At 36.6% G+C, this 26,769-nt stretch overlaps 1 protein-coding gene and 1 long non-coding RNA gene across 2 annotated transcripts; both read left to right on the top strand.

Moving 5' to 3' along the window:
- The first annotated feature begins 1,274 nt into the window (after positions 1 to 1,274).
- On the top strand, positions 1,275 to 7,809 carry LOC139123009 (uncharacterized). The gene is made up of 3 exons (XR_011549561.1): positions 1,275 to 1,343; positions 5,628 to 5,842; positions 7,562 to 7,809. It is a non-coding gene; the product is annotated as an uncharacterized lncRNA (long non-coding RNA).
- Positions 7,810 to 16,754: 8,945 nt separating this feature from the next.
- LOC139122318 (uncharacterized) lies at positions 16,755 to 26,068 on the top strand. Its single transcript, XM_070687714.1, has 8 exons — positions 16,755 to 16,776; positions 20,295 to 20,534; positions 21,779 to 21,840; positions 22,467 to 22,557; positions 22,641 to 22,963; positions 23,381 to 23,492; positions 23,949 to 24,076; positions 25,820 to 26,068. Exons 1-8 carry the CDS (start codon positions 16,755 to 16,757, stop codon positions 26,066 to 26,068), a joined length of 1,227 nt encoding a protein of 408 aa, XP_070543815.1.
- Positions 26,069 to 26,769: the final 701 nt, after the last annotated feature.

The raw sequence follows: 26,769 nt of genomic DNA, 5'->3' as shown, positions 1-26,769 counted from the left end.
TTTTGATGCACTACCTCTCTGGGTAGGCTTTTGATTTGCATGTACCGCGAAAAATGGCGAAAAATGGGAGGGGTTGGGGATAAGGCCTACTATATATAATACAATAGTGGCAAGATTTGCCACTTTTAGGCCTTATTTTGGCTCGCAGTGCCACAATTAGCACGTCATCATATGCTTCAGATCAATCGATAAATTGATATGGGTGACACGGTGTTAATAAAATTATTTGACTTCAATAACTTGAAATATTCAACCATAAGCATATACTTAAGGTAGTACACGCCTCGAAAATGAAAGTTTTGATCAAACATTCCTCAAGCAAACTTTCAACCATTTTCAAACAAAAAATATTAGTCTCTAGTAGAAACAAAAGTTTTTACTAGAGACATAAATTCCCCAACTTTACCGATATCTGAAATTCAAAATGGCTGCCATCCATGTGCTTCTCTTTACAAGATAAAAAATTGTTCTATAGCATGACATATCCACAGCGAATCACGTTGACTCTTAACATCTTGTCAAAAGATGTATATTATATTGGCATTTGAGAACAATCATTCTATATGTGATATATTTGTAGATAATGGGGGAATATTTAGGAAGAAAAACAAGATCTATCACTAAACGAGACGTTACAGAGTTAAACGAACAGCCTCGATTTCAAAACCAATTGATGGAATGTGCAAGTTATTCTCTTTACCTGCGCATGCTCAATGATCTGTCGCTTAGCAAAAAATTGTGTGCCCGTCAACAGAAATATTTGATGACTACAGCAACCTTCATCTTGCTATCTACACTCTTCCGAGGGACAGGTAAGAAAGAATTTGCAAACAGCGTTTGAGTTGATCAGTTGTTGGCTACTGGAATGCGACTAGCTTAATAGTGCTTCACGTTTGCTCTCCAGAGAGCTAAATGACAAAATGGAATATCATTTGATACCTTGTAATTGTTCGCCTGTGTATCGTGTACTCCGTATATTCCCTGTGCATTCCGTATATCGGGCTTCGATCGCCATGCACACCTGAGGGGAAGGTTAACTCCATAAATATACGAACATCCTTTCCTAAAGCATTATTTGAAGAACACATTCGTAGGTCTAATGCAACAACGTTTTTTAACATGCTAACCTATGACATCCAACCAAGGAAGAATCACTTCTAAATGAAAATTAATTCAGCTTCAAACTCGGAACCCATCGAATTTGTTTTTACTCTGGTAGATATCACGCACTAAAATAATTTTGTTAATTAATTTTTGCTCGAGGTCCATAGAGATTTCATCGATGAATATACTATTCATTATCGCAATGACGTCATTCTGTGGAGTGAGAGGAACTCCAACAGGTATGTACAGCAAGGTGTCTCAGTTTTTGTCTATCGCTTAATTTTTTCTCAGTCCGTCTTCCGAGTAAGGGAATTATGGCACAGTGACAGTATAGGTCGGAAACATGCCGCTTGTCGGTGACTGTGAGCATATGTTGCCTAAGAAATGCAAATTATGACCTCATACAGAATTTTAAGGAAAGGATTAAAATAAACGACAAAACGGTACACCAAAACATCCACAATTCTCTACAAGCAATATCATAAGAGAAACGTGATTCATTATTTTTATCGTAATCTGACGCCATCTCCAAATCTATTATCGGGTGCTGTCTTTATCTATGTCGTAATTTGCTATTACCCTAATTAAGAAAACTAATCGATCTGGTGTTTACTACTTCGATAGGCATCACTTCACAATGCTTCGCCTGCCAGTAATAAATACAATATTTTCATTTTTCAAATGACTGCCGAATCGCAGTCTCTGACACAATAGGTAACCTAATGCCAGTTGCATGGTACTTGCCTTTTTGAAAACGTAAAATATGTTTCTGGTGTAGAAAATAGTATGATTTCGAATGATCAGGCTTTTTGTTGCCTTTTAATCTGATGCACAAACACTGTCTCAGAGTCGTTGATTTAATATCAATCTTACCAATGATTTTACAATTTTGACACTCTTTAATTTTCATATCAAGCCAGCATTCATATTATGTAGTCGATTTAAATATCCGGTCATCAACATTTACTTCCTTAAGTGGTAAGTGCGTTTCGCAAAAAAACACGATCGCACATTATTTCGTACAATAATTTGCTAATATTGATTAAATGAATTGTAATCTAGCGAACCCTTGTACCATGAATCTAAGAATCTATTGTCAGCGGTACTATACTAAGTAGAAGTCTTCAACACATCATAATTTGTCTAAAGCAATTACTTCAACATCACTCTATCGATTTGGGAACATTATTAGACGGTTAAATCTCTTTTCAAGTATTGTGAATACTGTCTCGACAATACACTGAAAAAATTAATTGAGGTTGCATACTAAAATAATCAGAAATGGAACGTGTGGTTGCCATTCATATTGGTCATGTCACTGAGCCCCACTGTCTAGAAGTCGTCATCGAAGGGGCTTTTTAGTTACCTTGCTCCCGTCAAGCGAGAAAATCATTGCATATTTTCTTCATTTAAGCTTACACTCTCACGTAGCTCAGTGCCATACTACTCATTCTTTATGGGTTTACACATTGGATAATAAACATTATTATACACCTACTGCCGTAACCTATGGGAGTTTGACCGTCCAATAACTTTCCGTATTTTGTATAGTACGCGAAGTCCCGATTACGCGTACGGGAGACGCGCGACGCGCCTGTTTGACCTTTGACCTAGCGATTATCGGATGTAAACAAACTATTTTACGGTGAGTTATAGACATAATAACAACTTCCACCAAAATGTATTCGTAGTATAATGTTTAAAACACGCTAAAAACAAAACTGAGTCTAAATGCAATTGATTTTTATTTTAAAAAACTAATTAAATTGAAAACATTCGGCGAAGTTTGCTTGTACTGCAGCTGTACTGAAAATTAATTGGCTTCGTGGCAAGGGACTTGTACTACAGAGCAGTAATCGCGCGCGTTCCACTCATATCGCGCGTACGCGTGTCGCATCCCTCAAAATTTACCATAGAATTAGTTTATACGGACGATTAATAGGGTTATACACAAAATACGGCCCTGTATGGACTCGGGCTCGTCCATACAGGGCCGTATTTTGTGAATAACCCTATAATATTTATTATATTAATCTAAGCAATATACCTTAACGAAATAGATGATACTTCAACTTCCTATTAGTCTATTCTGCGATATTTTATCTTTCTGAGCGCTATGCCACGGATTAACGTAGAATTCGTCTTTTATACAGATCGCGGGACTCTCACACTTTTAATATTCTTTTGGCCTACCACTTGTTAGGGTTTTTTAAGCTTATTCGGTAAATAAAATATTCATCGGCTTAGAGGTAGAAAATTAGATAATGTAATTCCCTCCAGGGAGATAACACAGGCATGACGGCAATTTTGAATTTTAAATTTGCACAGTGAACCCCGATTTCTGTGCTTGATTTTGAAAGAGAATAGTTGAAATTTTGCTTGAGGATAGTTTTTTCAAAAGTTGAAGTCTTTCAATTTCGAGTCACAAACAACATTAAAGTTAAAAAAGCTCTGGACTCATGTCCATGAATAAAATCCACTGCAAAATGTTTATTGCGATATAATACTAGTATCCTCAGCAATATCTGGTCGCAAACTTCAGGCAACATGCTCAACAGGCTACCCTAGAGAAAATTTCATGAAAAGGTATGTGATTTGTGTAAAGACGAGCCGATATGACAATTCCCGTTTTACATATGTTGTATTTTTCTTCATACAAGAACGACAAAAGGAGTAGATCTGATAGCATGTGGTTTAACAGGTGATTCTTTGCATCAGTTTGATCCTGTCTCGGTTTGCGTCACAACTCAGGCCTCGAGTACAACATTGCCATTAAAATGTAATAAGGTTAATGGTATCAACCGGAACAAGTATTAATATTTTATTAAAGCTAATGAATGGAGAAAATTATGAAAAAAAGAGGGCAAACAAATATTAACTGCTGACAATAGATTCTTAGATTACAAAGTAAAGTGAAACCTGGTAATAAAACCGACCTCTGAATAAACCGACTTCCTGTCAACACCGACCGACTAAATTATCCACGAAAATCACTCATAGGCATCTGTCGTAAAATCCCCTAAACAAACCGACTCCTGCCTACTTTGAACACCGACCGCGTCGGTCGGTCCGACTCCTAAAATTAAACTCGGACAGATCGACCAATCACTTCGAAGCATTTTATTTCTCGTTGCTACATTGGCGTCTCATACTTTGTTCCGTCTCCTTTAATCAAGCACTGTCGCCACAAAGGATTTTCCCGCCTTCTTTAATCAAGCACTGCCGCCACAAAGGATTTTTTTCCGCCTCCTTACTTTACTCTTCACCTTACTTTTTATTTATTCTGTATTATTCTCTACATGTATATCCAACAAAATGTCACCCAAAAGAAATAAAGTGTCGTTTTTACAAAGTAATTTTTTTATTTGTAATAAATACCGACTGTCGTAAAATTGTATCATATGATCATTATGTGTGTGTACATGTTTACTGTATATGAGAATGCAATTGCTTTCATGTCATTGTTACGTAATTGTTTTTGATATTGCAAAACTATAATAATGAAATAATGAAAAAGTGTGTGAATCAATAACTAACGCAGGAGAGAGAACTGGAGGCAGCAATTTTCTTAAAACAATGACACGGTACTCAAAACATGGGGACCCCTATCATAGGCAAAGTTATTAAATTATACATAATTGAAGCTTGCAAATAGAAATACACATTAAGACGATTGGGTCTAATTTGGGATAATTGTATGGTGAATTAATGTCGATTTAATCTACAAATGTAACCTTATCAATTTTTCTTTTTACGTTACACACTTGCTTTTATGAGTAATTTGTAATATTGCAACATTCAGCTATAGGGCATCTAACACTTTTGAGAAATTTGAAAAATATACAGATCCAAATATCCCAAATTAGTTCCAATCGTGTTATATATGTGTCAATTAAACTGTACACAAACTTTATAATTCCGAACTAACAAATAATATGTGTTAATGCAAGGGTACATACGTACATGTAAGTCGACAATTTCAGCCCGAGCATGATTACCATTATTTAAAGAGCTAACCAACATCCATGTATCACGTGATATTTAATGAAAATTCATGCTGATAAATTTGTCGTCCACTGCAATTTAGTTGTACGCGTTACTTTACTTTAGAAGCTGTTTGTAGATAATTGACATAGTCTCAGACATAATATATGCGGCTCTTGCCGAAGACCCATAACCAGCAACAAAATAAATGTAACATTATAGACTACTAACGATAATGGCAGCTCGGTACATTTTAAGATAAGATATGAATCAAAATAAGAACGAATTGGTCGCAATGGACTGTTAGAAGGAAGATTAAGCAGATTACAAATTGCCACACGGAGGCTGACGATGTATTTGATATGTTTCGTTTACATTTGGCCTATCGTATCCCCCCCCCCAAATTAAAATGGGAAAGATTGTACTAAAGGAAAAATAACGGGATTTGGGTGCAGTAGCCGCACTACCTTTGTAAAATACACTTTTCCATGTTTAATACTTTTCATTGACTTTGTCAATTTGTTTTACTCTTTTGCCAGGGAATGAGAATCTTGCCTTGAACAGAGAGGCCTCTCAAAGCAGTACTAAGCTAAAGGAGAAGCCTCTAAGGCTGTCGATGGCATAAAAAATTATAATTATTATGCAGGATGGTGTTCTCACACTAACAGGCAGTACGATGCTTGGTGGAAAGTAGTCCTGGATCAAATGTACCCGATAGCTCGAGTCAATATCACCAATAGACAGGATTGTTGTGGTAGGTCGTGTGCAAGTGACATGAAAAGAAGTTTTTGCACTCTAATTCAAAATAGCTGACTTACATATCGTACTTCAGTGAACTTGCTGAAGTTTTTATGTTTGGTACTTTTGATATCAAATATTGCTTCTTGCTTTTAAGTCCCCAAAGACCTAGTCTTGGGACTTTTGGTTTTGGTCATGTCGGTTCGTCCGCCCCTCCATGTATTTTTCCGTGTGTCCATCACCAAGCATATCTCAGACATGATTTCTTTCAAAGTTGGTACAAGGACATTGACCTATGTCATACACACGCAAATCGATTTGTTTTACGATACGATGGCCTCGTGGCGGCCATTTTTGAAGATTTTTCATGTCAGGAGTCAGACTCAGACACGTCTCAACCGATTTTATTCAAAGTTGGTACAAGCACATCGACCAATATCATATATATGAACGTCAATTGGTTTCACAATGCGACGCAATATGGCTGCTTGATGGCCATTTGCAGAATATAGCCCGACGGTATTTTGTGGTATTTTCCTGGTAACCCTCTTATTATACATCTTACATTTATTACATGGCCGTTACATGGACTGAATATTGACCGTTTTTGTGCAGTGTCAAAATGCTTTCGACCGATTTATGGCGCAAGCATGGGACGCTATCTTAGAGGCGCTTCATGACTGCCTGTTAGCTACGCGTGTAGAGCGCAAGACATTCTGGCCATCGTCAATTATTTCCCTTGAAATCGTTCAACAGTTAACGTTTGGAGGCAGCCCCATATTGCATTGCACACCGGGGAGGGGGCTGCGAGGCACCAAATGTAAAAAAATTAATTTACACAATCACCCTTATATCGGAGATAGAACAGCTAGGAAATGTATTGCATGTTGTATTGCATGTATATAAAATTTTGCAGTTGTATTACGATAGTGAGGCCTTTTACATAAAAAAATTGTGCAGCTCTATGAAAACGAGGGCCTATATGTATAAAACTTTGCAGCTTTATGAAAACGAGGTCCTCTATATATATAATTTTGCAGCTGTATGAAAAATGAAATAGAGGTTGAATGTAAATGTTTTCGAGACATAAGCTTACAGTTGAAAACATTAAAATTTTACATTCAACCTCGTTTTCAACTGTATGTCTCGAAAGCGAGGCTCAATGTAAATTTTCGACCTTTATCCAAGTCCAGGCTCTATGTATGTATGTATGTATGTATGTATGTATGTATGTATGTATGTATGTATGTATGTATATATATATATATATATATATATATATATATATATATATATATATATATATATATATATATATATATATATATATATATATATATAATTCCTCTCTATATACATTTCCTAGCTGTTCTATCTTTGAAATAAGGGTGATGTGTACATTATTTTGTTTACATTTGGCGCCTCGTAAGGGGACAGGAAACGGTAAATGTTAAGGTATGGACTTTCCGGACCGCTTTGTAGCGCACGCAATTTTTTCACTCGTCGATGGATGTATATTAACAAAAATTAACAATACATTGCCGAATAACTCTTTGTTCTGGTTAAATATGCCGTCGATCGATTAGTCGGTCTTTAAAAGCAACAGCCTTGAATAAAGAAATGGTGTAGGTTGTAATACCCAGTCAATCTTTGTAACTCATTCAATAGTGTAACAACTAACACATTACAAAATCAGTCATTGAGGTCATTAAAAATGCCATAAATTACATTTCAGGTGAACGTTTAGAGGGTGCTGTTGTGCGTGTGGGCAATGAAATGACTATCGCACACAATAGGATGTGTGGTACTGCACTCAAACTGAATCAAGTTGCCCCGAATCCTGTAACTGTTGATTGCGGTGGATGGACAGGACGCTTTGTGAGCGTGCAGCTTGAAGGATACCTTAACCCCCTGACACTTTGTGAAGTTGAGGTTTATGGACACGAAGATAATATACGCAGGAATGGTAACTTGCGATATAAATCCTACGAACGCCTTATTAAAGTGGCACTCCCACTTGGTAACATTTTAAAACACATTTTTTTAATGCCAACGGTCGATATTTGACGTGACGACTGCGCGCGGATCACGAGATATCGATAAAAACATGTCCTCAAAAAAGTAAAAGTTTGAATTCCGGTGGCCCACCTAAATTCAGTTCTCGAACATCGAACGTTAGGCACTGGGGCCATTGTCAACTAAGCTATGGAGTACAAGTACGAATCTACACTAACCCTGCTGTACGCCACAGTACCACTCGCGTCGGTGATCGGTCATGCCCCATGGGGGAAAGCCGAATCCGCGCCCAGTCGCCACGTCAAATATCGACCGTTGGCATTAAATATGTGTTTTAAAAATGTTACCGAGTGGGAGTGCCTCTTTTATATATATTTAAAAACTATCTACTGTTGATTGACCAATCAGAGTGCTCAATTCAGGGTGTTTTATCTACTCGTAAAGCATTGGTCACCAAAGTCCAGAAACGAATGACAGCGCCATAGTAAAGTACTGTCCGATCAAAAGTGAACATGTCATATTCTGTAGACATCTGGTACGTTTTAATATTCAAATTTGGTAACACAGCGGAAACCAGCTGAAACACAAAATCTGCTGTGGTACAAACATAAATGTGCCCTAGGGCATTTAAACTAATGTGCCCTAGGGCATTTATAGGATGTTCCATTACATTGGAAGGCTATTTCACAAATAAAAGTTTTAATTCATATCCTAAACATGTTACATTGACAAAGGGGACGGTTGACGTAAACACATTGAAAACGAAAATATATCAGTTAAGGGCGATAGTTTTTTAAGTCGGATAAAGCTCGAGTACGAGGGCTCTTCTGGTATATAAAGTCCAACCCTAAGATAAAATGTCTCGGCCTACGTTGGGTTGGACTTTGTATACCAGAAGAGCCCTCGTACTCGGGCTTTATCCTATACATATATACATATATATATATATATATATATATATATATATATATATATATATATATATATATATATATATATATATATATATATATATATATATATATATATATATATACCCATGGGATTTTTTTTTCTGTTTGATTTCATCGTATACGAGTTGTTTTTTTTCGCGGAGCCGAACAGCTTCGAGCCGAGGGCCAGAAGTTGTGCAGCTCCGCGAGAAACACGAGTTTACGATGACGTCAAGCAGAGAAAAATTGCATTTGGATTATATATTTATCACATGAACAGTCTTCTTACTTTCCGTCATGGCTGGATCAAAATTTTTGTTGAAGATTGCAAATAACGTGGCCATCCTGGTTTATTTCCCGTGATCAATTTCATTTAATGAGTAAAACGGACCATCACCCTGGAGATGCAAATATTTACTGCTACTTTCATACATAAATTCGATCAAGTTGACATTTCGATACACCGAATGTCATCTTTACAAATCCGTCATACCGATTCGGTCACCAGAACTTGTCAATCTTTATGTCGTGTTGTCCCGACGCCAATGGATGTCAACAATCTGCTTAGAGGGAGGCTTCAGCTAGCACCTGACAGCCATTGTATTATAACAAGAGTTAACTTAGAATAATTTCAAATATATTTATTGAAGTGAAGGCAACAACAAGATCAAAGCAGTAGTTCTTTTTCTAGGAGGTGTCGTAGCACTCAAAATACAACAGGATTACGATCTTTGCGAGCTCGAAAAAGTGCGTTCGATTGCACCCACTGTGACCCACACTACGTACGCGGCCACAACGGGACATCACCGGTCTCTGCCGGTGTCAACGTGTCAATCCAAATTCCAGTTGTCAATGTTTACGTCGTATGTTTGCAGTGACACATATATCGCCCCTGGATACCACCAAATTTTGTCACTTGACGAAAACTGTTCTGTTGTCGGTGTCAACTTTTGACAATTATTCTGCAAGTTGGATTCCGATCGAGAATTTAGGGAATTACTTACGTGATGAAGGAAATTTATCATTGTTCGTCGAATGGCTTGACGTTTTGCGCCTTCTTTGTCGCTTTTTCATGATTATTGGGTATTTCTGGGCATATCACTCTAATTAGGAAAATTGATTATATATGCAAATTAAAAATTAATTAACATGACACTGATAAACGTCTTTATTATATTCACTGTTAAAGCAATGTGAGCTCAACATCTGTACCAAGTTTCATGAAATTTGATGAAGTATTTCTTGAGCTACTAGGTTAATTACGAAAATAATCAAATATGCAAATCAGAAGTTAATTGATATGATAATTCTAAATGTTTTTGCATACTCTAACAACACTGTAAGATCAACTCCTGTACCAGGTTTTATCAAATTTTATTCAGTATTTCTGGACATATCACTCCAAGTATGAAAGTTCATGACATACACAAATTAACAACTAATTGACATTATACTGCTTAATGTCTTCACACAATATTACAGTACTGAGAGATTAACATCTGTACCATGTTCACAAAATTTAATGTAGCATTTCATGATATAGCAAAGTTATTATGAAAGTTCATTAAATATGCAAATAAGTAAGTAATTAACATGATATTGCCAAATGTCTTTGTACACTGTTAGAGGACTGTACCAAGTTCAATCTGATTGCTGCAGCATTTCTAGACATATCAACATGTTACAAAAATTCATCAAATACGCAAATTAGCAATTAATTTACATTATCCTGCTGAATGTGTTTGAAAACATGTAGTTATAGCTCGGGTATGTCAAAATCTCTACCAAGTTTCATCAAATTTGAGTAGTATTTCTTGACATATTCATTAAATATGCATATTAGCAACATCTGTACAAAGTTTCATCAAATTTGGAGCAGTCTCTCCAGAAACAGAGCTCTGTTTCAAAAACCACTACTTATGTAAATTGGCACTTATTATGCTCGCCACACCAAAACAATGACCAGATGTGAACTGAATGTGCTCAAGTGTTTTACAGCAGTTTCATTAATAGAAGTACGCTTCATAGAACAATAAAATATCTGTAATATCACTATATGTAGCAGGTTTAATCAACTTTCGCACAGTACTCTGAGTTAAATCACTTATTACAAAAATTATTTAATGTGCAAATAAGCTGTTTATTAACGTGACACTGCTCAATGCTTCATGGGGCAATTGGATATCTATCGGATCAACATTTGTAGCAAGTTTCATGACATTTAATGCTGTAATTTCTTAGCAATATCAGTAATTAAAAGTTCATTAAATATGCAAATGAACCCTCATTTTACTTGACACTGTTCAATGTTTCATAGCACAATTAGATATTTATCAGATTAATATATGTAGCAGGTGGGTGCCGTATTGGGTGCCGTATTGCCGTGTTGATCTTACGGTGTTGTAATAGTATGCCGTATTGCGTGCCGTAAGTTTAGAGTTATATACATAATTACCAAGTTCATTAAATATGCAAATGAACCCTTAATTAACTTCACACTACTAAATTCCTTACAACATAATCAGATATCTATCGAATCAGTATCTGCAGTAGATTTCATCGAATTTGGTGCAGTTTTTTGCTCACGTGTTGATACACGTGAGCATATGTCGCAGCGATGTCTGTCTGTCTGTGTGTCTGTCTGTGTGTCTGTCTATCTGTGTGTCTGTCTGTCTGTGTACTCAATATCTCAAAAACGGCTCATCAGATCAGAATCAAATCTGGTACATAGATTTAGTTTGCAAATGGCAAGAACTGATTAGTTTTTGGTGGGTGTGGCTTGCTTACTTTTTGCTCATTTGCATAATTAATGATTTTAGAATAAACTGATATATATAAACAACGACTGCACACAATTTGGTGAGATTCGCTACAAATGTTGATCACACCAAGATATATCAGCTGTGAAAGATATTAAGGGGTGACGTGAAAGATAATTACTAATTTGCATGTTTAATGAAATTTCCTAATTAGGAGTATATATCTGAATATACTTGATCAAAATTGACGAAACTTGGTATGCATATTGAAGATACTATGATTTAACGTTATTGGAAGTCATTAAGCATTTTACTTCATCCAAATCCTAATTTGCACATTTAATGACCTTTTGAAATTAAGGATATATATTTGAAGCTACATGACCAAAATTGATGAAACTTGCTCTGTACATTAAAGATAATATGATAAAACATTATAAAATGTCATTAAGCATTTTTACATCAGCCAATTCCTAATTTGCATATTTTATGAACTTTCCTAATTAGGGGTATTTATCTGAATTGACGTGACCAAAGTTGATGAACCTGGCTATGTACATTAAAGATACTATGATAGAACATTATTGAAAGTCATTAAGCATTTGAACTTTAGCCAATTCCTTATTTGCATATTTAATGAACTTTCATAATCAGGAATATTTATCTGTATTGACTAGACCAAAGTTGACGAAACTTGCTATGCACATTAAAGATAGTATGATACCACATTATTGAAAGTCATTAAGCATTTTTTCTTCATCCAGCTCCTAATTTGCATATTTAATGATTTTTTGAAATTAGGGATATCTATTTGAATTTACATGACCACTTGCTATATATAGTGGTGACACAATGACAGCAGTCAAATAAATTAAATATTTTTATTTCAGCTAATTACATATATGAATACTTAATGACCTATAGAGTTAATCTGTGGTGAATATTGTTCATTATGTTGATCATAATACTTTCAATAAAGTTGCAAACATGTGGCAAAGGTTCAATAACACATAACTGCAATATATAATGAAACACGTGAGCATTTACAGTTCATATCTGGTTTCCGAATTTATGACTAATTACAAAACTTAATAAAATATGCAAAGGAGCTATTAACTTGACACTGGTCAATGTCTCATAACACAATTAGATATTTATCAAATCAATATCTGTAGCAGGTTTAACCGAATTGGGTGCCCTAATTTCAGAGTCATTAATGTAATAACAAATTTCATTAAATATGCAAATGAATCCTTAATTAACTTCATACTACTGAATGCTTTACACTACAGTTAGCTATTTGTCGGATGAGTATCTACAAGAGATTTCATCAGATTTGGTGCAGTTATTTCGGAGTTATATGACTAATTATAAAACGTCATAAAATATGCAAATGAGTTATTTCTTAACTTGACACTGTCCAATGCTTCTCAGTACAATGTGATATATATCAGATCAATATTTGTTGAATGTATCATCAAATGTGGTGCAGGCATTTCAGAGTTACGTCACTAAATACAAAAAAATCATTAAATATGCAAATGAGCAGATAATTGACATGACATCACACCACCATCATGATGTTCTGAGATTGACATCTGTGAAAAGCTTCATGAAATTTTGTGCAGTATTTCTATATATGTCGACACTGTCATTACTGTCTCCTTAGGGAAACCATTATATGAAAAAAATGATATTTCATAACTTTTGCAAGCCACGCTAACCAAAATCTAATCAGTTTTTGCAAGTTGCATATGGTACCTGTCTACCAAATCTGATTTGAATCTGTTCAGGCGTTTTTGAGTTCTCGTGTACACAGACAGACAGACAGAAACAGACAGACAGACACGCACACACACCGGCAGACATACATACACCGCTATAACATTAACTCCGTGTGTGAACACGCGAGCAAAAATTCATATGTATATCATAGAGTATTATCCTTTTACCAAGTTTGAAAGGAATTGGCTAAGGCATGTCTGAGATATCTGAGTAGATGGACGGACGGACGGACGATGTATGGACGCACGAAACCCAAACCATAAGTCTTCCGAACTTAGTCCACTGGGACTAATAACATACTGAAAGAGGTGAAAAATCTGTCGAACATCTACTATCTTGTTATGCATCGCAAATAGACGCAAATGATCTAACACCTTAGGTAAAATTGATTGTGCGTATCCAGTAACATGCCTTCGAAGATTAGGGTATGAAGGTCTCAGGAATTTTTAAGTACATATTTTTTTGTTAGCTGAGAGTCATAAAATACAAGTACCGGGATGTATACTCTGGTCGTTCTACGTCACAACAACCCGCGAATATATCATCAATTTTGGTCTTCGGAACTTTATTGCGTCGATCTTCGATATGCTCGTCGATGTAAACAAACAACACCGTTGCCGGTATTCCCCACATTAAAATATTGTTCTTAAGCCATAGTACACAGTGTTGTCCTTATATTTAAAAGTAGCCGGGCAATTTAAGAAAGTAGACGGGTGGACTGCGAGGGAGCGAAGCGACCGAGCGGCGAGTGAGCGTAGCGAACGAGGGGGAGAGCGCGAGAGGGGGTGTCCCCCGCCCCTCTCGCAAGGCGAAAAATGAAATTTTGGAGTGTAAATGGTTTTCTCTGATGGCATCTGAAATGACATTTAGCTGAGACTGAAAGAGTACTTTTGTTGTGTGTCTTAGACGTGGCTCACATTCAACAAAACAAACAAACATGATTTTGTTTTGTTTGTATTATCTATGACACACTTATGGTTTTATTTGCAGTGAAGATGTAACATTTAATCTTAAATCACCCGCTGTCTGCTCATTTCATTGCTCATTTCCCATTCTTCATTACCACATAGTAGTTTCCCCAAAACCATCAAACTCATTCTATTCTAATCAAAACACATTCGCTTTTGTCAAGAAAAACATCGGTAAGATAATTCACTGTAACAGTGTTCGCATTTACGAAAACAAATGCGTATATAGAAAACTCATAACAATGAAAAAATGCGTAGAGAGTCAATCAATGCGTAATAATATTACGCATGCGTAATAGTATTACGCATTAGATCGAGTCTCTACGCATTTTTTCATTGTTATGAGTTTTCTATACGCAAACGATAATAGTAAAATGTTTGCGAAAGCACTCTCCGCGACTGAGCTTAGGGACGGACCATTAGATCTTGGGGTGGTCAAAAACAGAAAAAAAAATTTCAGAGCAGAAAGTTAGGGGAAAAAAATCTTCAAACTAGTTTGCAAAATAAAAAAAAAATAAAAAAGAAGACAAATGCGTAAAAAAAATCTGCAAAAATCTTTAAAATCTTGAATTTTTTTAGATTTTACCGACAGGAAGCAACTCTGTATTTTTTAGTACATCCTCAAGGCACATTTTTAATTTTAATTTATACATTTAGAGTGACTGTATCCCTTATACTAGAAGTTGTGATTATCTTATCTTTTCAAGACTTTTGTATTCTGATCACTTGAAAATTATACAATTATAGAGCCTGTTTTCTACTTGTTTCCTGCGTACAAACCAAGCAGGTACACTAGGTAAAACATTGAAACTATGGTATGGTTGTCAAGACAGAAAGTTATATTTGCCTTTTAAGATCAAGGTAAACAGATGCAGGCCACACCAGTCTCATTTTTTTCACAGCATTTTATTGCAATTATGAATGCAAGAATGGGTGAACAAGTAGAAACATGTCAATAATGATAAAACAACATATCAAGTCATTATGTATTATTTTGCTTTTAAAAAGGCATTTTCAATTCTTTTTTCTCAAAAAACAGCCTCAAAAAACAACAGCAAAACATTTTTTAACATTCAACAATACACTACGTAGAAATACTAGAATGCCATCTATCCAACAAATCCCAACACAAAAACACACAAAAGGGTTGAACTTTGAAAGTTTCTCGATAGCAAATACTGAATAAATCTGCATGAATAATCGTTTGTGTGTAGCAAATTTCAAAGAAATTGGACAAGCCCTTTAAGAGAATACAGATTTTTTGACCATGAATGGCATAAATTGCCCTAAAAAGACAAATATTGAAATTTCACCACATCTATACACATCCAATCAATTTGGACATGCTGCTACAGAGAAATAGATGTTTTGATCAAAAAGGGCAACAATTGCTCTAAAAACACAAATATGCAAATTTAACTATATTTTGCAAACAGCTTCTCAGCTTGTCAAAATCAATTGTAAATCATGAGATATGCATGATGTTTGGTGGGGTGAATGTAGGCATTTCACCACGCAGTAGAAAGGGAAGCCAGAAAACCAAAATAGTCAATTTTCAAAACTATAGGAAGCTACTGAGGAGCAAGAAGACCATGTTTCAGAGGAAGATGTGTAATCTGAAAGAAATGCTCCCCAAGTGCCACCAAATAACACCATTTTAATCTCTATTTTTCAAAAGCTCCAACGGCAGGAGGAGGGACACCCTCTCCTGACCTCCCCCCGCAAAAATACTCCCCAAGTGCCACCAAATAACACCATTTTAATCTCTATTTGTCAAAAGCTCCTACAGCAGGAGGGGAGACACCCCCTCCTGACCTCCCCCGCGGCCGCTTCTGGTGCTTCGCACCACATCTTTGCCCTCTTTATCTTCAGAGAGCGACGAACTAAAACAAATTATAAATCTGAAAATTTACTCTGAAAAAAAAAATTTGCACAGCTAATCTCAATTGGAAAAAAAAATTAGAAATTTACAATAGTAAAAAAAAATTTTCACAATTTCATTGTGACCACCCCCCCCCTCCCAAGGTCTAATGGTCCATCCCTTAGGCGACAACCAGACGAGATGAGTGCCCGCTTAACATTACATTTGTTGCAACATTTCTGTCAATCACTCATTTTGTGTGGAAAGTTTCGGATTCTATGAGTGTAGTCTGAAAAATCGGCATCGTCGAGTCAGAGGCACGTTACCATGTCAGCTGTGCCTATGAACTTACTACGTTGCTAATTTTCAGGCTAGCGATAGTTTCTGAAACTTATGACACAAAGTGAGTGATTGACAGAAATGTTGCAACAAATTAAATGCAAACCGCGCACGATCATCGCGTCTCGCTGTCCCCAAATTGATCAAAGCAGATATGCAGCATGGCGTCGGAAGGAAACAACTCTATATTCTTTCAAATTTACTCCACGAGTCCGTGAAAAAAAATGATTCAGAGGGTCCATCGAAATACACTATCGGGCAACCCAACATGGAGAACATGGAGAGGCGCAGTGAAATTGAAACCGTGCCGGAATCCACGACGTATTTTCCTATTGTCGTAAGCAACAGGGGATCAGCGCCACGGTGAAGCCGTGAGCTGTGACGATGATGCGCCGGTCGGCAACGGTCGGCAACACACATGCCTGTGACCGTGGATTCTGGTACGTAAAAATAATCAATGAAAAAAATACCCATTCAAATAAACAGTTGCTTCTAAAAAAAATCAGTTCTAGCTCATTTTTTTTAAATCTAGAAAATGCGTCGGTATTGCTCTGAGAATAACTTGATTTGTTGAGAAGATCGTACTCGTAGTGACGTTGGCAGCCAGCGCGGCGGCGGAAAACTAGCTGCAATCTCATGAACTTCGAATCGTCGATCAAAATCACATCTTTTCGGCGCTTTTTTCTCACAAATTCAGCGAAATTGAAGTTTTTCATTCATAAAGTAAATATATTTTTGGAATCAAGTATACCTTTCGAACGGGGTGTCTTCGGAAAAAAATATTCCATCGGCAAGCTGCCAGTGGCCGACGCCACATTTCTTTTTGACGCCATCGCTAAAAATCATGACCTAAGATTACCTTCATACTAATCAAACCAATTACATTGCTCGTAACAAAGACAACACAATAGGCGCGTCCATCAGCCAATCACACTATTTAACAAATAAAAGATCGGGCTCAAAAAGCCACAAACGGGTATTTAGAAACTGTTTTATGTTTGTGCAGTTCCATGCGGGGACAGGGGTCGCGAAACTGCTAATCGTACGTGTGCCGTCTAACAGCTGGCAGTACAATCCCGAAATTACAGGTCTAACACAATTGGAAGTATTTTGTGATTATAAGATCTTGAGCATTTTGTTGTAATCTATTTAAAAATCATCAATCTAACAGTCTTTTTGTGTGAAGACGAGGGCAAATTTTATAAATTGTTGATAATTGCACAATCATCAAATACATCTCTAACAAATTTTACATTTTTGTCTAGCTTTTCGCACTCTCAGGAAAGGAGAACCCAGTAAATGTAACTGATTTGTCAATTTTGTTAAGGTTTAAGTGAAAATACATATTCCCTTTCCAAGGTTGATTTGTAGGCATTTGCTTTTCTCACCGAACGATGCATGATAAAATTTTAAATTTTCGATGGTAAAATGGCCTTCTACCTCTACCCAAATCAGTTCTGCTGTAGTGTATGTTTTTTTGGTGATCTCTCTTTCAAATGATTTGGTAGATGTTAAGAAAAAGACTTGTACATTTATTTATTTCATGTACAAGGAAATGAGACTTGGTAAATTTGATAAAACTACCCTTTTCTTGTGCGCTTGCTAATTAATGCTGGAAAATTTTTAAAAATCACTGAACTATTTCAGCCCTTCTATTAAAATGAACTCTTTTTGGTAGATGCAAAGAAATGTAATAAATATCATCTGTCTGTTGAAACCTTAAAATATTAACGGCAAAAACCAACAGTTTTTGTCTGGAATTTTTAGGGACTATGCAGAGATGTCTTTGCAGCTTTCAGGGACCACTCCGAAGAGACCCTAAATCTTTTAGAGACCACACTGACATGACCTGGAAAATTTCAGGGACCACCCAGATGAGTCCTTGAAACTTTAGGGACCACCCGGATGTGACCCTGAATCTTTCAAGGACTATCCTGATGTGACATTGAAACTTTCCGGGACCACCCAGATGAGTCCTTAAAACTTTCAGGGACCACCCAGATGAGTCCTTGAAACTTCCAGGGACCACCCAGATGTGACCCTAAATTGTTCAAGGACTATCCTGGTGTGACCTCGAAACTTTCAGGGACCACCCGGATGAGTCCTTGAAACTTTCAGGGACCACCCAGATGTGACCCTGAATCGTTCAAGGACTATCCTGGTGTGACCTCGAAACTTTCAGGGACCACCCGGATGAGTCCTTGAAACTTTCAGGAACCACCCAGATGAGACCCTGAACCTTTCAAGGACTATCCTGATGTGACCTTCGCTCGTCAGCTTGTGCATTCACAAGCATTACTTGGTAAAGCTGACAAGAAGACGAAGCACTGAAAAGATTTGGTCCAACTTCCTGCACATACAGCGTCAATATTCATGACGGTCGAAGTTAAGATTATGTAATGGCTAAACACAGCGTCCTCATCGCTCCCATATGTGACTGGTCGGCCGGCTCCAAAACATGTCTTTGCATATTTATCACGCGACGAGATCTACAAGGCATGTTCTTCCCGGCATAAATGTGATAAACTGGGCAGTGGCTGAACCTTCAGTCGACTTAGACGAGCAGTCCTTGACGATTAATTGTAATATACTCGCTGGTTGAAGTATGCCGTCACTAGCCGACGCAACTGTGATTGTAGCGTGAACATGACTAAGACTATGAGTCCTTGAAACTGTCAGAGACCAACCTGAGGTGTCCCCGAACCTTTCAAGGACTATCCTTGTGTGACCTTGAATCTTTCAAAAAACGCCATTGCAAGACGAGTCCTTGAAACATTCAGGGACCGCCCTGATGTCTCCCTGGATCATTTAGAGACCACTCTGATGTAACCTTGAAACTTCCAGGGACGACCCGGATGAGTCCTCGAAACTTTCAGGGACCACCCGGAATAGTCCTTGAAACTTTCAGGGACCAACCTGAGGTGCCCCTGAATTTTTCAAGGACTATCCTAATGTGACCTGGAAACTTTCAGGGACCACCCAGAAGAGTCCTTGAAACTTTCGGGGACCACCCTGATGTGTCCTTTAATCTTTTTTAAGGTACCACTTAGATATGACCCCTTAACATTTGTAAGGATTGGCCTAGAGAGGCACTTTGAAATAGTAAAGAACCAATCAGATATGATCCCGAAACCTTCAAATGCATCCAGGTCCTCTAAAAATACAGCAATCATCAAGTTTTGACCTCTAATCTTGACATTTTCAAGAATGTGTATCAATAAGATGAATTATCCTTAAGAAATTGTCAAAAAGGATAAATTTACAATTTTTGAAAAGCAGATGGCTTTAAATACTACAATTTTTTAAATACAACTTTAACATTTAATTCAATAAATACAGATTTGATGTTTTCACTAGAAAAATTGATAATTACTAAATGCTTTAAGTAAACCCTCTCTTGGAGAGCACATTCTGTGACTTTTACTGTTCATCTTATAATCACAAAATAGTTCCAATTGTGTTGTCTATAAAAATAATCTAATGACGTTAAAAGTAGCCGGGAAAAAATGCAAAACAGCCGGATTATTTACCCGGCACCCGGCTTCTGAGGACAACACTTGAGTACATGTACATGTGCAAAATAGATAAAAGTTTGAATTGCCTTCATTAACAACCTGACGCCGTTGTTATGAACTTAAAAGGTTTGATATTTTGTCATCCTATGAATACATTTGTATGATACGAAATCAGCAAATATGGCTGAGTTGAACTGCTTGTAAAAGTGGCTTCACATATATGTTGGCATATTAAAAGTATATCTAGATTGTTTCATTTTGTAATTGTCTCATCTTTATGTATTTTATCACAGACACTGAAACCCCGTCCATCAGCTGCCCAGCAGATGTTAACAAAACTGCAAATGTTGAAACTCCTTCAGTGGCAGTGCATTGGTCACTTCCAAATGCTACTGATAATTCAGGGGATGTGAGTCTTTCTGGCAGTAACCATCCTGGAAGTAACTTCACCATTGGAACGACGGTTGTGTCGTATGAAGCTGCAGACCCATCTGGAAATAAGGCGTCCTGTTCCTTTATTGTGAGAGTGAAAGGTACGGTTCTAGTGAAATTCACAGAGATAGGTATGGTAAAGGTAAAGATGAGAGAAAGGTGTGGATGCATGCTCTTGTTGAATTAGAACATTTTCAATGAGCATCAAGTAAAAATATTTTGTAGCAACTGATAGTAACGCATCGCATGGCAATATGAACATCTTTTACTTTATGTATAGTAGATGTAACACTTATAACATCGTCTACAATATCAAATTTGTATCATTAATAATAGTGAATTATTATAGTTTACCTCCCAAAAGCATGGAGGCTCTTAGGTTCTAAGACTTCAGTTTTCTTTGTTCAAAATATCGTCAACATTACCACAATTTATTATTTGTAATTATGAATTATCATATTTAGGCCTAATCTCCCAGGTAAAATGGCTTTATGATATGAACACAAATTGCCCTGGAACACTGCTGACAATTCTCCTGAAAATACTAGAAATTCATGTGACTGTGAGCTGTAAAAAGTGAATTTTAACACATTTTTCAGGGTTTCCGGCCTTCGGGCGGGAGGGGGAACACCCCCTCAAGGACCCTCCCCCACTACGACCGCTTTGTGGTCATGGCAGCTGCAAGCCGCCTACTTTTTTATTCTGGCCCCCTACTTCAAAACTTAATGAAACCCCTGGTATAGACTGCTTCTACATTTAAACTTTAGTTTTTAGTGAATGTTTTTTGAGATTCTACAAGCTTGCAAAATACAAACAAAAACGCAATAACCACTAATATGTTTACAACATTGTTAACATTAAAAAACACAGTGTTTAGCTGCTTTTGAATGTTTTCAAACTCAAGACAGAAATAATAGTGCGAAGGCGTTTGCTTGTTTGCAAGACAATATTTTAATGCTATGATTTGGGGAAAGCCATTTCATGTTTTGACAGTGATAGAGGACGGAATTACCATTGTCATTTATTTAACATGTAATACTATACATTCTTAAAGACTGTGTTAATATTTGAGTAAAATGTCTTACAAATTATTTCCATTATAATGTGCCCGGATCCATACTCGCGGAAGGTCTTGCAATGCACTGTTCTAAACGACGGGCCAAATGTAAATGTATGTGTGAAAAAATCAGTGAGTCGGTTTTCCTTCCCATTCTTCTACTTCTTCTTCTTCTTCTTAATTCTCAATAGACGCCAATAATTGACTATGGTTTTCTGTAACCATTTAATCGCATTGAGTCATTAAATGCACAAATGACATGGTTTTTGTTTCTGGATATCAATGTAGCGCAAGTCAAAACAACTGTAACCGACGAAAATACAACGCAGTCGAATGTGTCAGTGACGAAAGTGAGTAAGAGTTATGATAGTCTGATCTGTCGTCATAGTTATCGTCCCGCTTTTCCGGATGATAAATATCTAGAAAACGCTCATGGGACTAAGAAATAGCCAAAACGATTATAGAAAGACGGGAATAATGGAAACATCTTAATTGTGAGACGAGGCATGACATTAACGTGCATTTTTAATTTGCTTTTAAATTGGATCGCTGTCGCTGTCTAAAGATAAACGCCTCTGATGTGATAGAGTTAAATTTTACTTAAACTTTCCTCTGGCAAACATTCTACCATTTTTTTACAAAATAAAAAAAAATCATGGCTCACCGAACAAATTTCGATACTGGAGTGGCTAATTTCCCAACATTTACCGATATTTGAAATTCAAAATGGCCACCATCCCTGTGTTGTCGATGTGAGGGTAAATATAATTCCCGATTTTCACAAAACTACGCCGGTGAAAACGTTATTTACTTCACAAGCTTCAAAAAAGGCCCGCTCCAGTGGTACGCCAAAAGAATAATTATAAAAGTTAGAGAGCACGAATATCTGTCCCCGAGGTGCATTCTACCTTAATAAAGCCTGGTTCATCTAAAATATTGAACATGTTTACAGCATTGTGACACTTTTGTCCGATAGGTTATTGGGTATTTGGAAGAATTGTGTGAGGTGATTGATGGGCTTCGCAGTGTTGTCGTATCATCCGAAGAAAGCCAATCAATAGCCCGAGGTAAGTAAAATTCAAACACAATACTGAATCCAAAGCCCAATAAGAAAAAGCGAAAAATTACCACCTCAGCCTTTCTCTCACAGATATTTTACAGCTCATGGATGGAAGCATATTGGCAGTGGTGCATTCAATCCCACCTGATGAAAGCAGCCACAATACCTTGGATCAGTTAACTCAAGCCTTACTCAATGCAGCCGACAAGCTATCAAAATTTGTCCTTCGCAACACAGAACCTGGTTCTGGCCCTATTGTGTTAGATGCACAGTTTATTCTACTTCATTTGGAAAGCAACCTGGTTAATAATCTTACAAACTCGTCCATAATACTGGGGGATGGCAATGGCTTTACAACACCAGCAGCAGACAAGCTTTTCTCTGTCTCTCCATCTGAAAATATAAACAGGATTGTAAGTACATTTTGGTACTTTTTTACAACAATCTTTGCTGGATGTGTAAGTTGTTAATCTGTTTATGTAGATGATAAAGTTTAAGATAATTGAAATTTAGTAATCTGTAAGTGTTAAAAGATGGTGATACATTGATAACAGCATTGCATTCCTGTTACTTTACGTGATATTGATACATAAGGAGATCATCTTCTTAATATTGTCATGGTTAGTTGGATAATCCATCCGCAATAAGGGGAAAAGTTATGAATGAATTCTACAAGGTCATAATATTTCTTGTCCAGGAAAACAACGTGAAGTTTGATTTTCTTTCAATTCTGTAAGAACCTAATTCGCTAGTAATGAAAAAAGGCAATTTTCTCATTTAGTTGTTTATAGTTCGAAGATTTAATTTTATTTCATTTCATTTAAATACAGTGTACACGATTGAAAAGAAAATCATTTCAAGCACGTATCGACAGCAACTTTAATCCGATGAATGACGTTTTGAGTTTGACTTTCTCTGACAGAGGAGACAATGATTTTGAAGGTAATTAACTCGTATGTTTTTTAAGGCCTTTTGGTACAGTTTTAACCTTCGTTTTAAAGTAATTGAAAAACTTTAAAAGTTACAAAGACTGTTAATATTGACTTATGGGGATGATTCTAAACGTTCATCGTCAAGTATGAAAATAAAGAACCTCAGACTCTCCTATTATCATTAGTGTTTGGAAACAAAGATCTCCAAATTATATTTCAAAAAACGATGACAATAATTGCACAAGTATAGTAATTGTACTTTCCACTCTTCATATTTGACCATATGCTTCATCGATAATCAAACAAATTGTCTTCTACAGTATGGCAAAATTATTGATGAAATTATGAGTATATTCACTGTAAGGACGATATGTTTATCTTATCTAGAAGTGAACAATACAACCATTTAGTAAACAGTTAACAATGGCTTACAATATTGTTTATTTTCCCCGTATTTTCCTGCCAGTAAATAACACTGAGGACAATATCATAGTGATGTTTGATACAGACCCTCCCCCACCAGTAGAGCAGACCTTCGTACGAGGCACCTTCCTTGAAGTTCAGAATGTTACTTACTTTGGCCTCGTTATCGAGGTAAGCAAAAAAGAATAAATAAACTTTTATAGAAATAAGTGTGACGCCCTGACCATTAACGTTTATTCAGAGCAATGGCGAGAGGAAAGTAAAAATTATCGGGTTTGAGAGCACGCTTATTTCGGCTTTCCTCTGGCCTGTGCCCAATAAATAAACGTTAATGGTCAGGACGGAGTCTGTTATTTCCATGATATTATCAATGAACTCCAGAAAACCGTCAAAATTTACGAAAATTGAAAGACAACGGGGATCCACAACTTGTATTGCAAATGTTGTATTCACTGAACAGTGACGTACTACGCTGTATGGCATATGCGAGCTCAGTGCAATACGCGACGCACTCTCACGCACACTGTAAAATCTTTGCAAATACAGAAATTTTTTTTGGTAAAAAGTGTCAAAACTTGGCCAACAAACAGGCATGTAAACAAACCATTACTGTGTATTTGTGGTCAGTCACGTGGTTCAGCGCGACCAATTAATATTCGACGGACAAGGCATGGTAATATAATATACATTAAGTGGCTCTTTGGTATATCGTGGGAAAATTTGTAGAGCACTTCGCACCCGTCTCTAGCGTTTAAAACACGTGAATGTCCAAAATCTGCAAAGCAGATTTTTTCTTTTGGACACAGCATGATATTTCTTTTACGGTTATGCCTTCGTCTATATTAGGAAATAGCACTTTTCATTTTCACTCTAGAACACCGTGTGGCATTTGCGCCAACACTACGAACAGTCGGGATCAAAGATTGAATAAACTTTTAGTTTGTTTTCGTCGGAATGCACTATAAAGTAATGATATCTGTTATTTAAGTTTCATGCATCCTGCAATCTTCAGACAGAAAAAGTGACTTCTTCTGTGTGAGGATTGCAGAATGTATTCAACTTAAAGATCCATTAGCTGTAACTTTCGTCATTTTTTAAATTTTGTTTGTTCTGTGTATAATCTGCAGTTTCTAGTTTGAATCCATGAACCATGGAGAAATTCCTAATATTTAGCTCATAAATATACCCTATATGAGTATAATCTGCATTGTTATTGCTTAAATTTTGTATTCAGTTTCGGACTAGAATACATTTATCAACAATAACAATGGTCATTTCAAATACACAGGCTGTGTTTGCAAGCAGGCCACCGGGCATTGGCCATGATGATCGGATTATAGTAAAATTCTGTAGTTGATACATTGAAACAGAGTAGTGAAAAATTAGTCAACAGTTACAGCTAGTGTTCCTTTAACCCTTTCACCACCATGATTTGTCCCAAATCCATTGTTTTGCATAGTAAAGTTGGACCTGTATACAGGGAACTGGGGGTGAAAGGGTTAAGTAACAGATATCATTACTTGGTACTTGAAGCAATTTGTGTAATGCTAAAGCATCGAGCACTGTAATTTCCCATGAAGATATCTGTATACTTCGATATATATATATATATATATATATATATATATATATATATATATATATATAATATATATATATATATATATATATATATATATATATATATATAATACAGGCAGGCATATTTTCTGTAACTTTCTTAACTTTTTAACACATCAAGAAAAATGGAGTTTGTGTAAACAGCATCGTTCAAAATGGATATAAACTGCACTTTCACAGAATGTCTTGCTTAGTTATGTCATGTACATTTGAGCGTATGCAGGCGTATTTCCACTTCGAAATACACTCCATGTTATTTTAATTTTAAAATGCTGTGATCTCATATTTGTGCAGGTACACCAGTTGTTCCATGCAGTCATCATCTGGTTTGAGAACTCTCAAGCTGTGTTTGGCAATAGCACGGTTTATATATTCAATGAGCGGCCAAATTGCACTTATAGTTGTCGTGGCTACCAGTTTTCTGTTGTCGGCATGTTTCATGGTGATTATTCCACGATCTTCATACCAGAGCACTACTTTCTCAGATCTGGGGAGTATTATGTGACCTTCACGATTAGAAAGTGTAAGTATTCTGACTTTTGAACATTTCGTTTCCATGGCTTCATTGGAATGTGTGTCCATTTTATCGGAATGTGGTAATTTATCGTTAATTATTTCCCCGTTTAAATTTCCTTTCTGTAGACGATGATATAACTTTCTTAGTGAGTGTTAAGCGAGCAATGTGCAGTTACCTAAGCAATCAGCATGAAATATGGAGGAGTGACGGATGTAAGGTAAACATGATAAAAATCCATTTATTTCTCCTTTGCTTATTGTAAACGGGGAGGTAATAGTTGCAAGCAGTACATCAGGAAGAGAGAATGTTTGAAAAGGACAGCATAATGGTATGTGTAGATATTCAAAAGAAACACTATATCTATATCTGTTTGTTTATTCTGCAATAAAAAATCTAGACAATATTGAACTTATGTGTTTGTATTCTACAGGTATCCCCGGCATCGAACATCACGTCTACTCTGTGCCTGTGCAATCATCTAACCGCGTTCACTCAGACACCCATCAGCGGGGAAATTTCTTCCTCCGTTTCTGTTTAATTTGAGGAATGCCATGGAGATGTTACACGAAGTGTTGCCGATAACATGTTTTATTCGAACAGTTTGTATATACTTTATTGACGAGTTTTGCAGCAACTGATAAAAATTTATGACCACAAGACAGGATGAGTCATATCGGCTACATATCGTATAATGACTTCCTCATCATCCATGCATACAAGCTTCGAA

This window comes from Ptychodera flava, chromosome 22 (assembly GCF_041260155.1).
Source record: "Ptychodera flava strain L36383 chromosome 22, AS_Pfla_20210202, whole genome shotgun sequence".
Taxonomy (NCBI): Eukaryota; Metazoa; Hemichordata; class Enteropneusta; family Ptychoderidae; genus Ptychodera; species Ptychodera flava.
The sequence above is the reverse complement of the archived record's forward strand: the minus strand, read 5'-3'. Positions and strand labels throughout refer to the sequence as shown.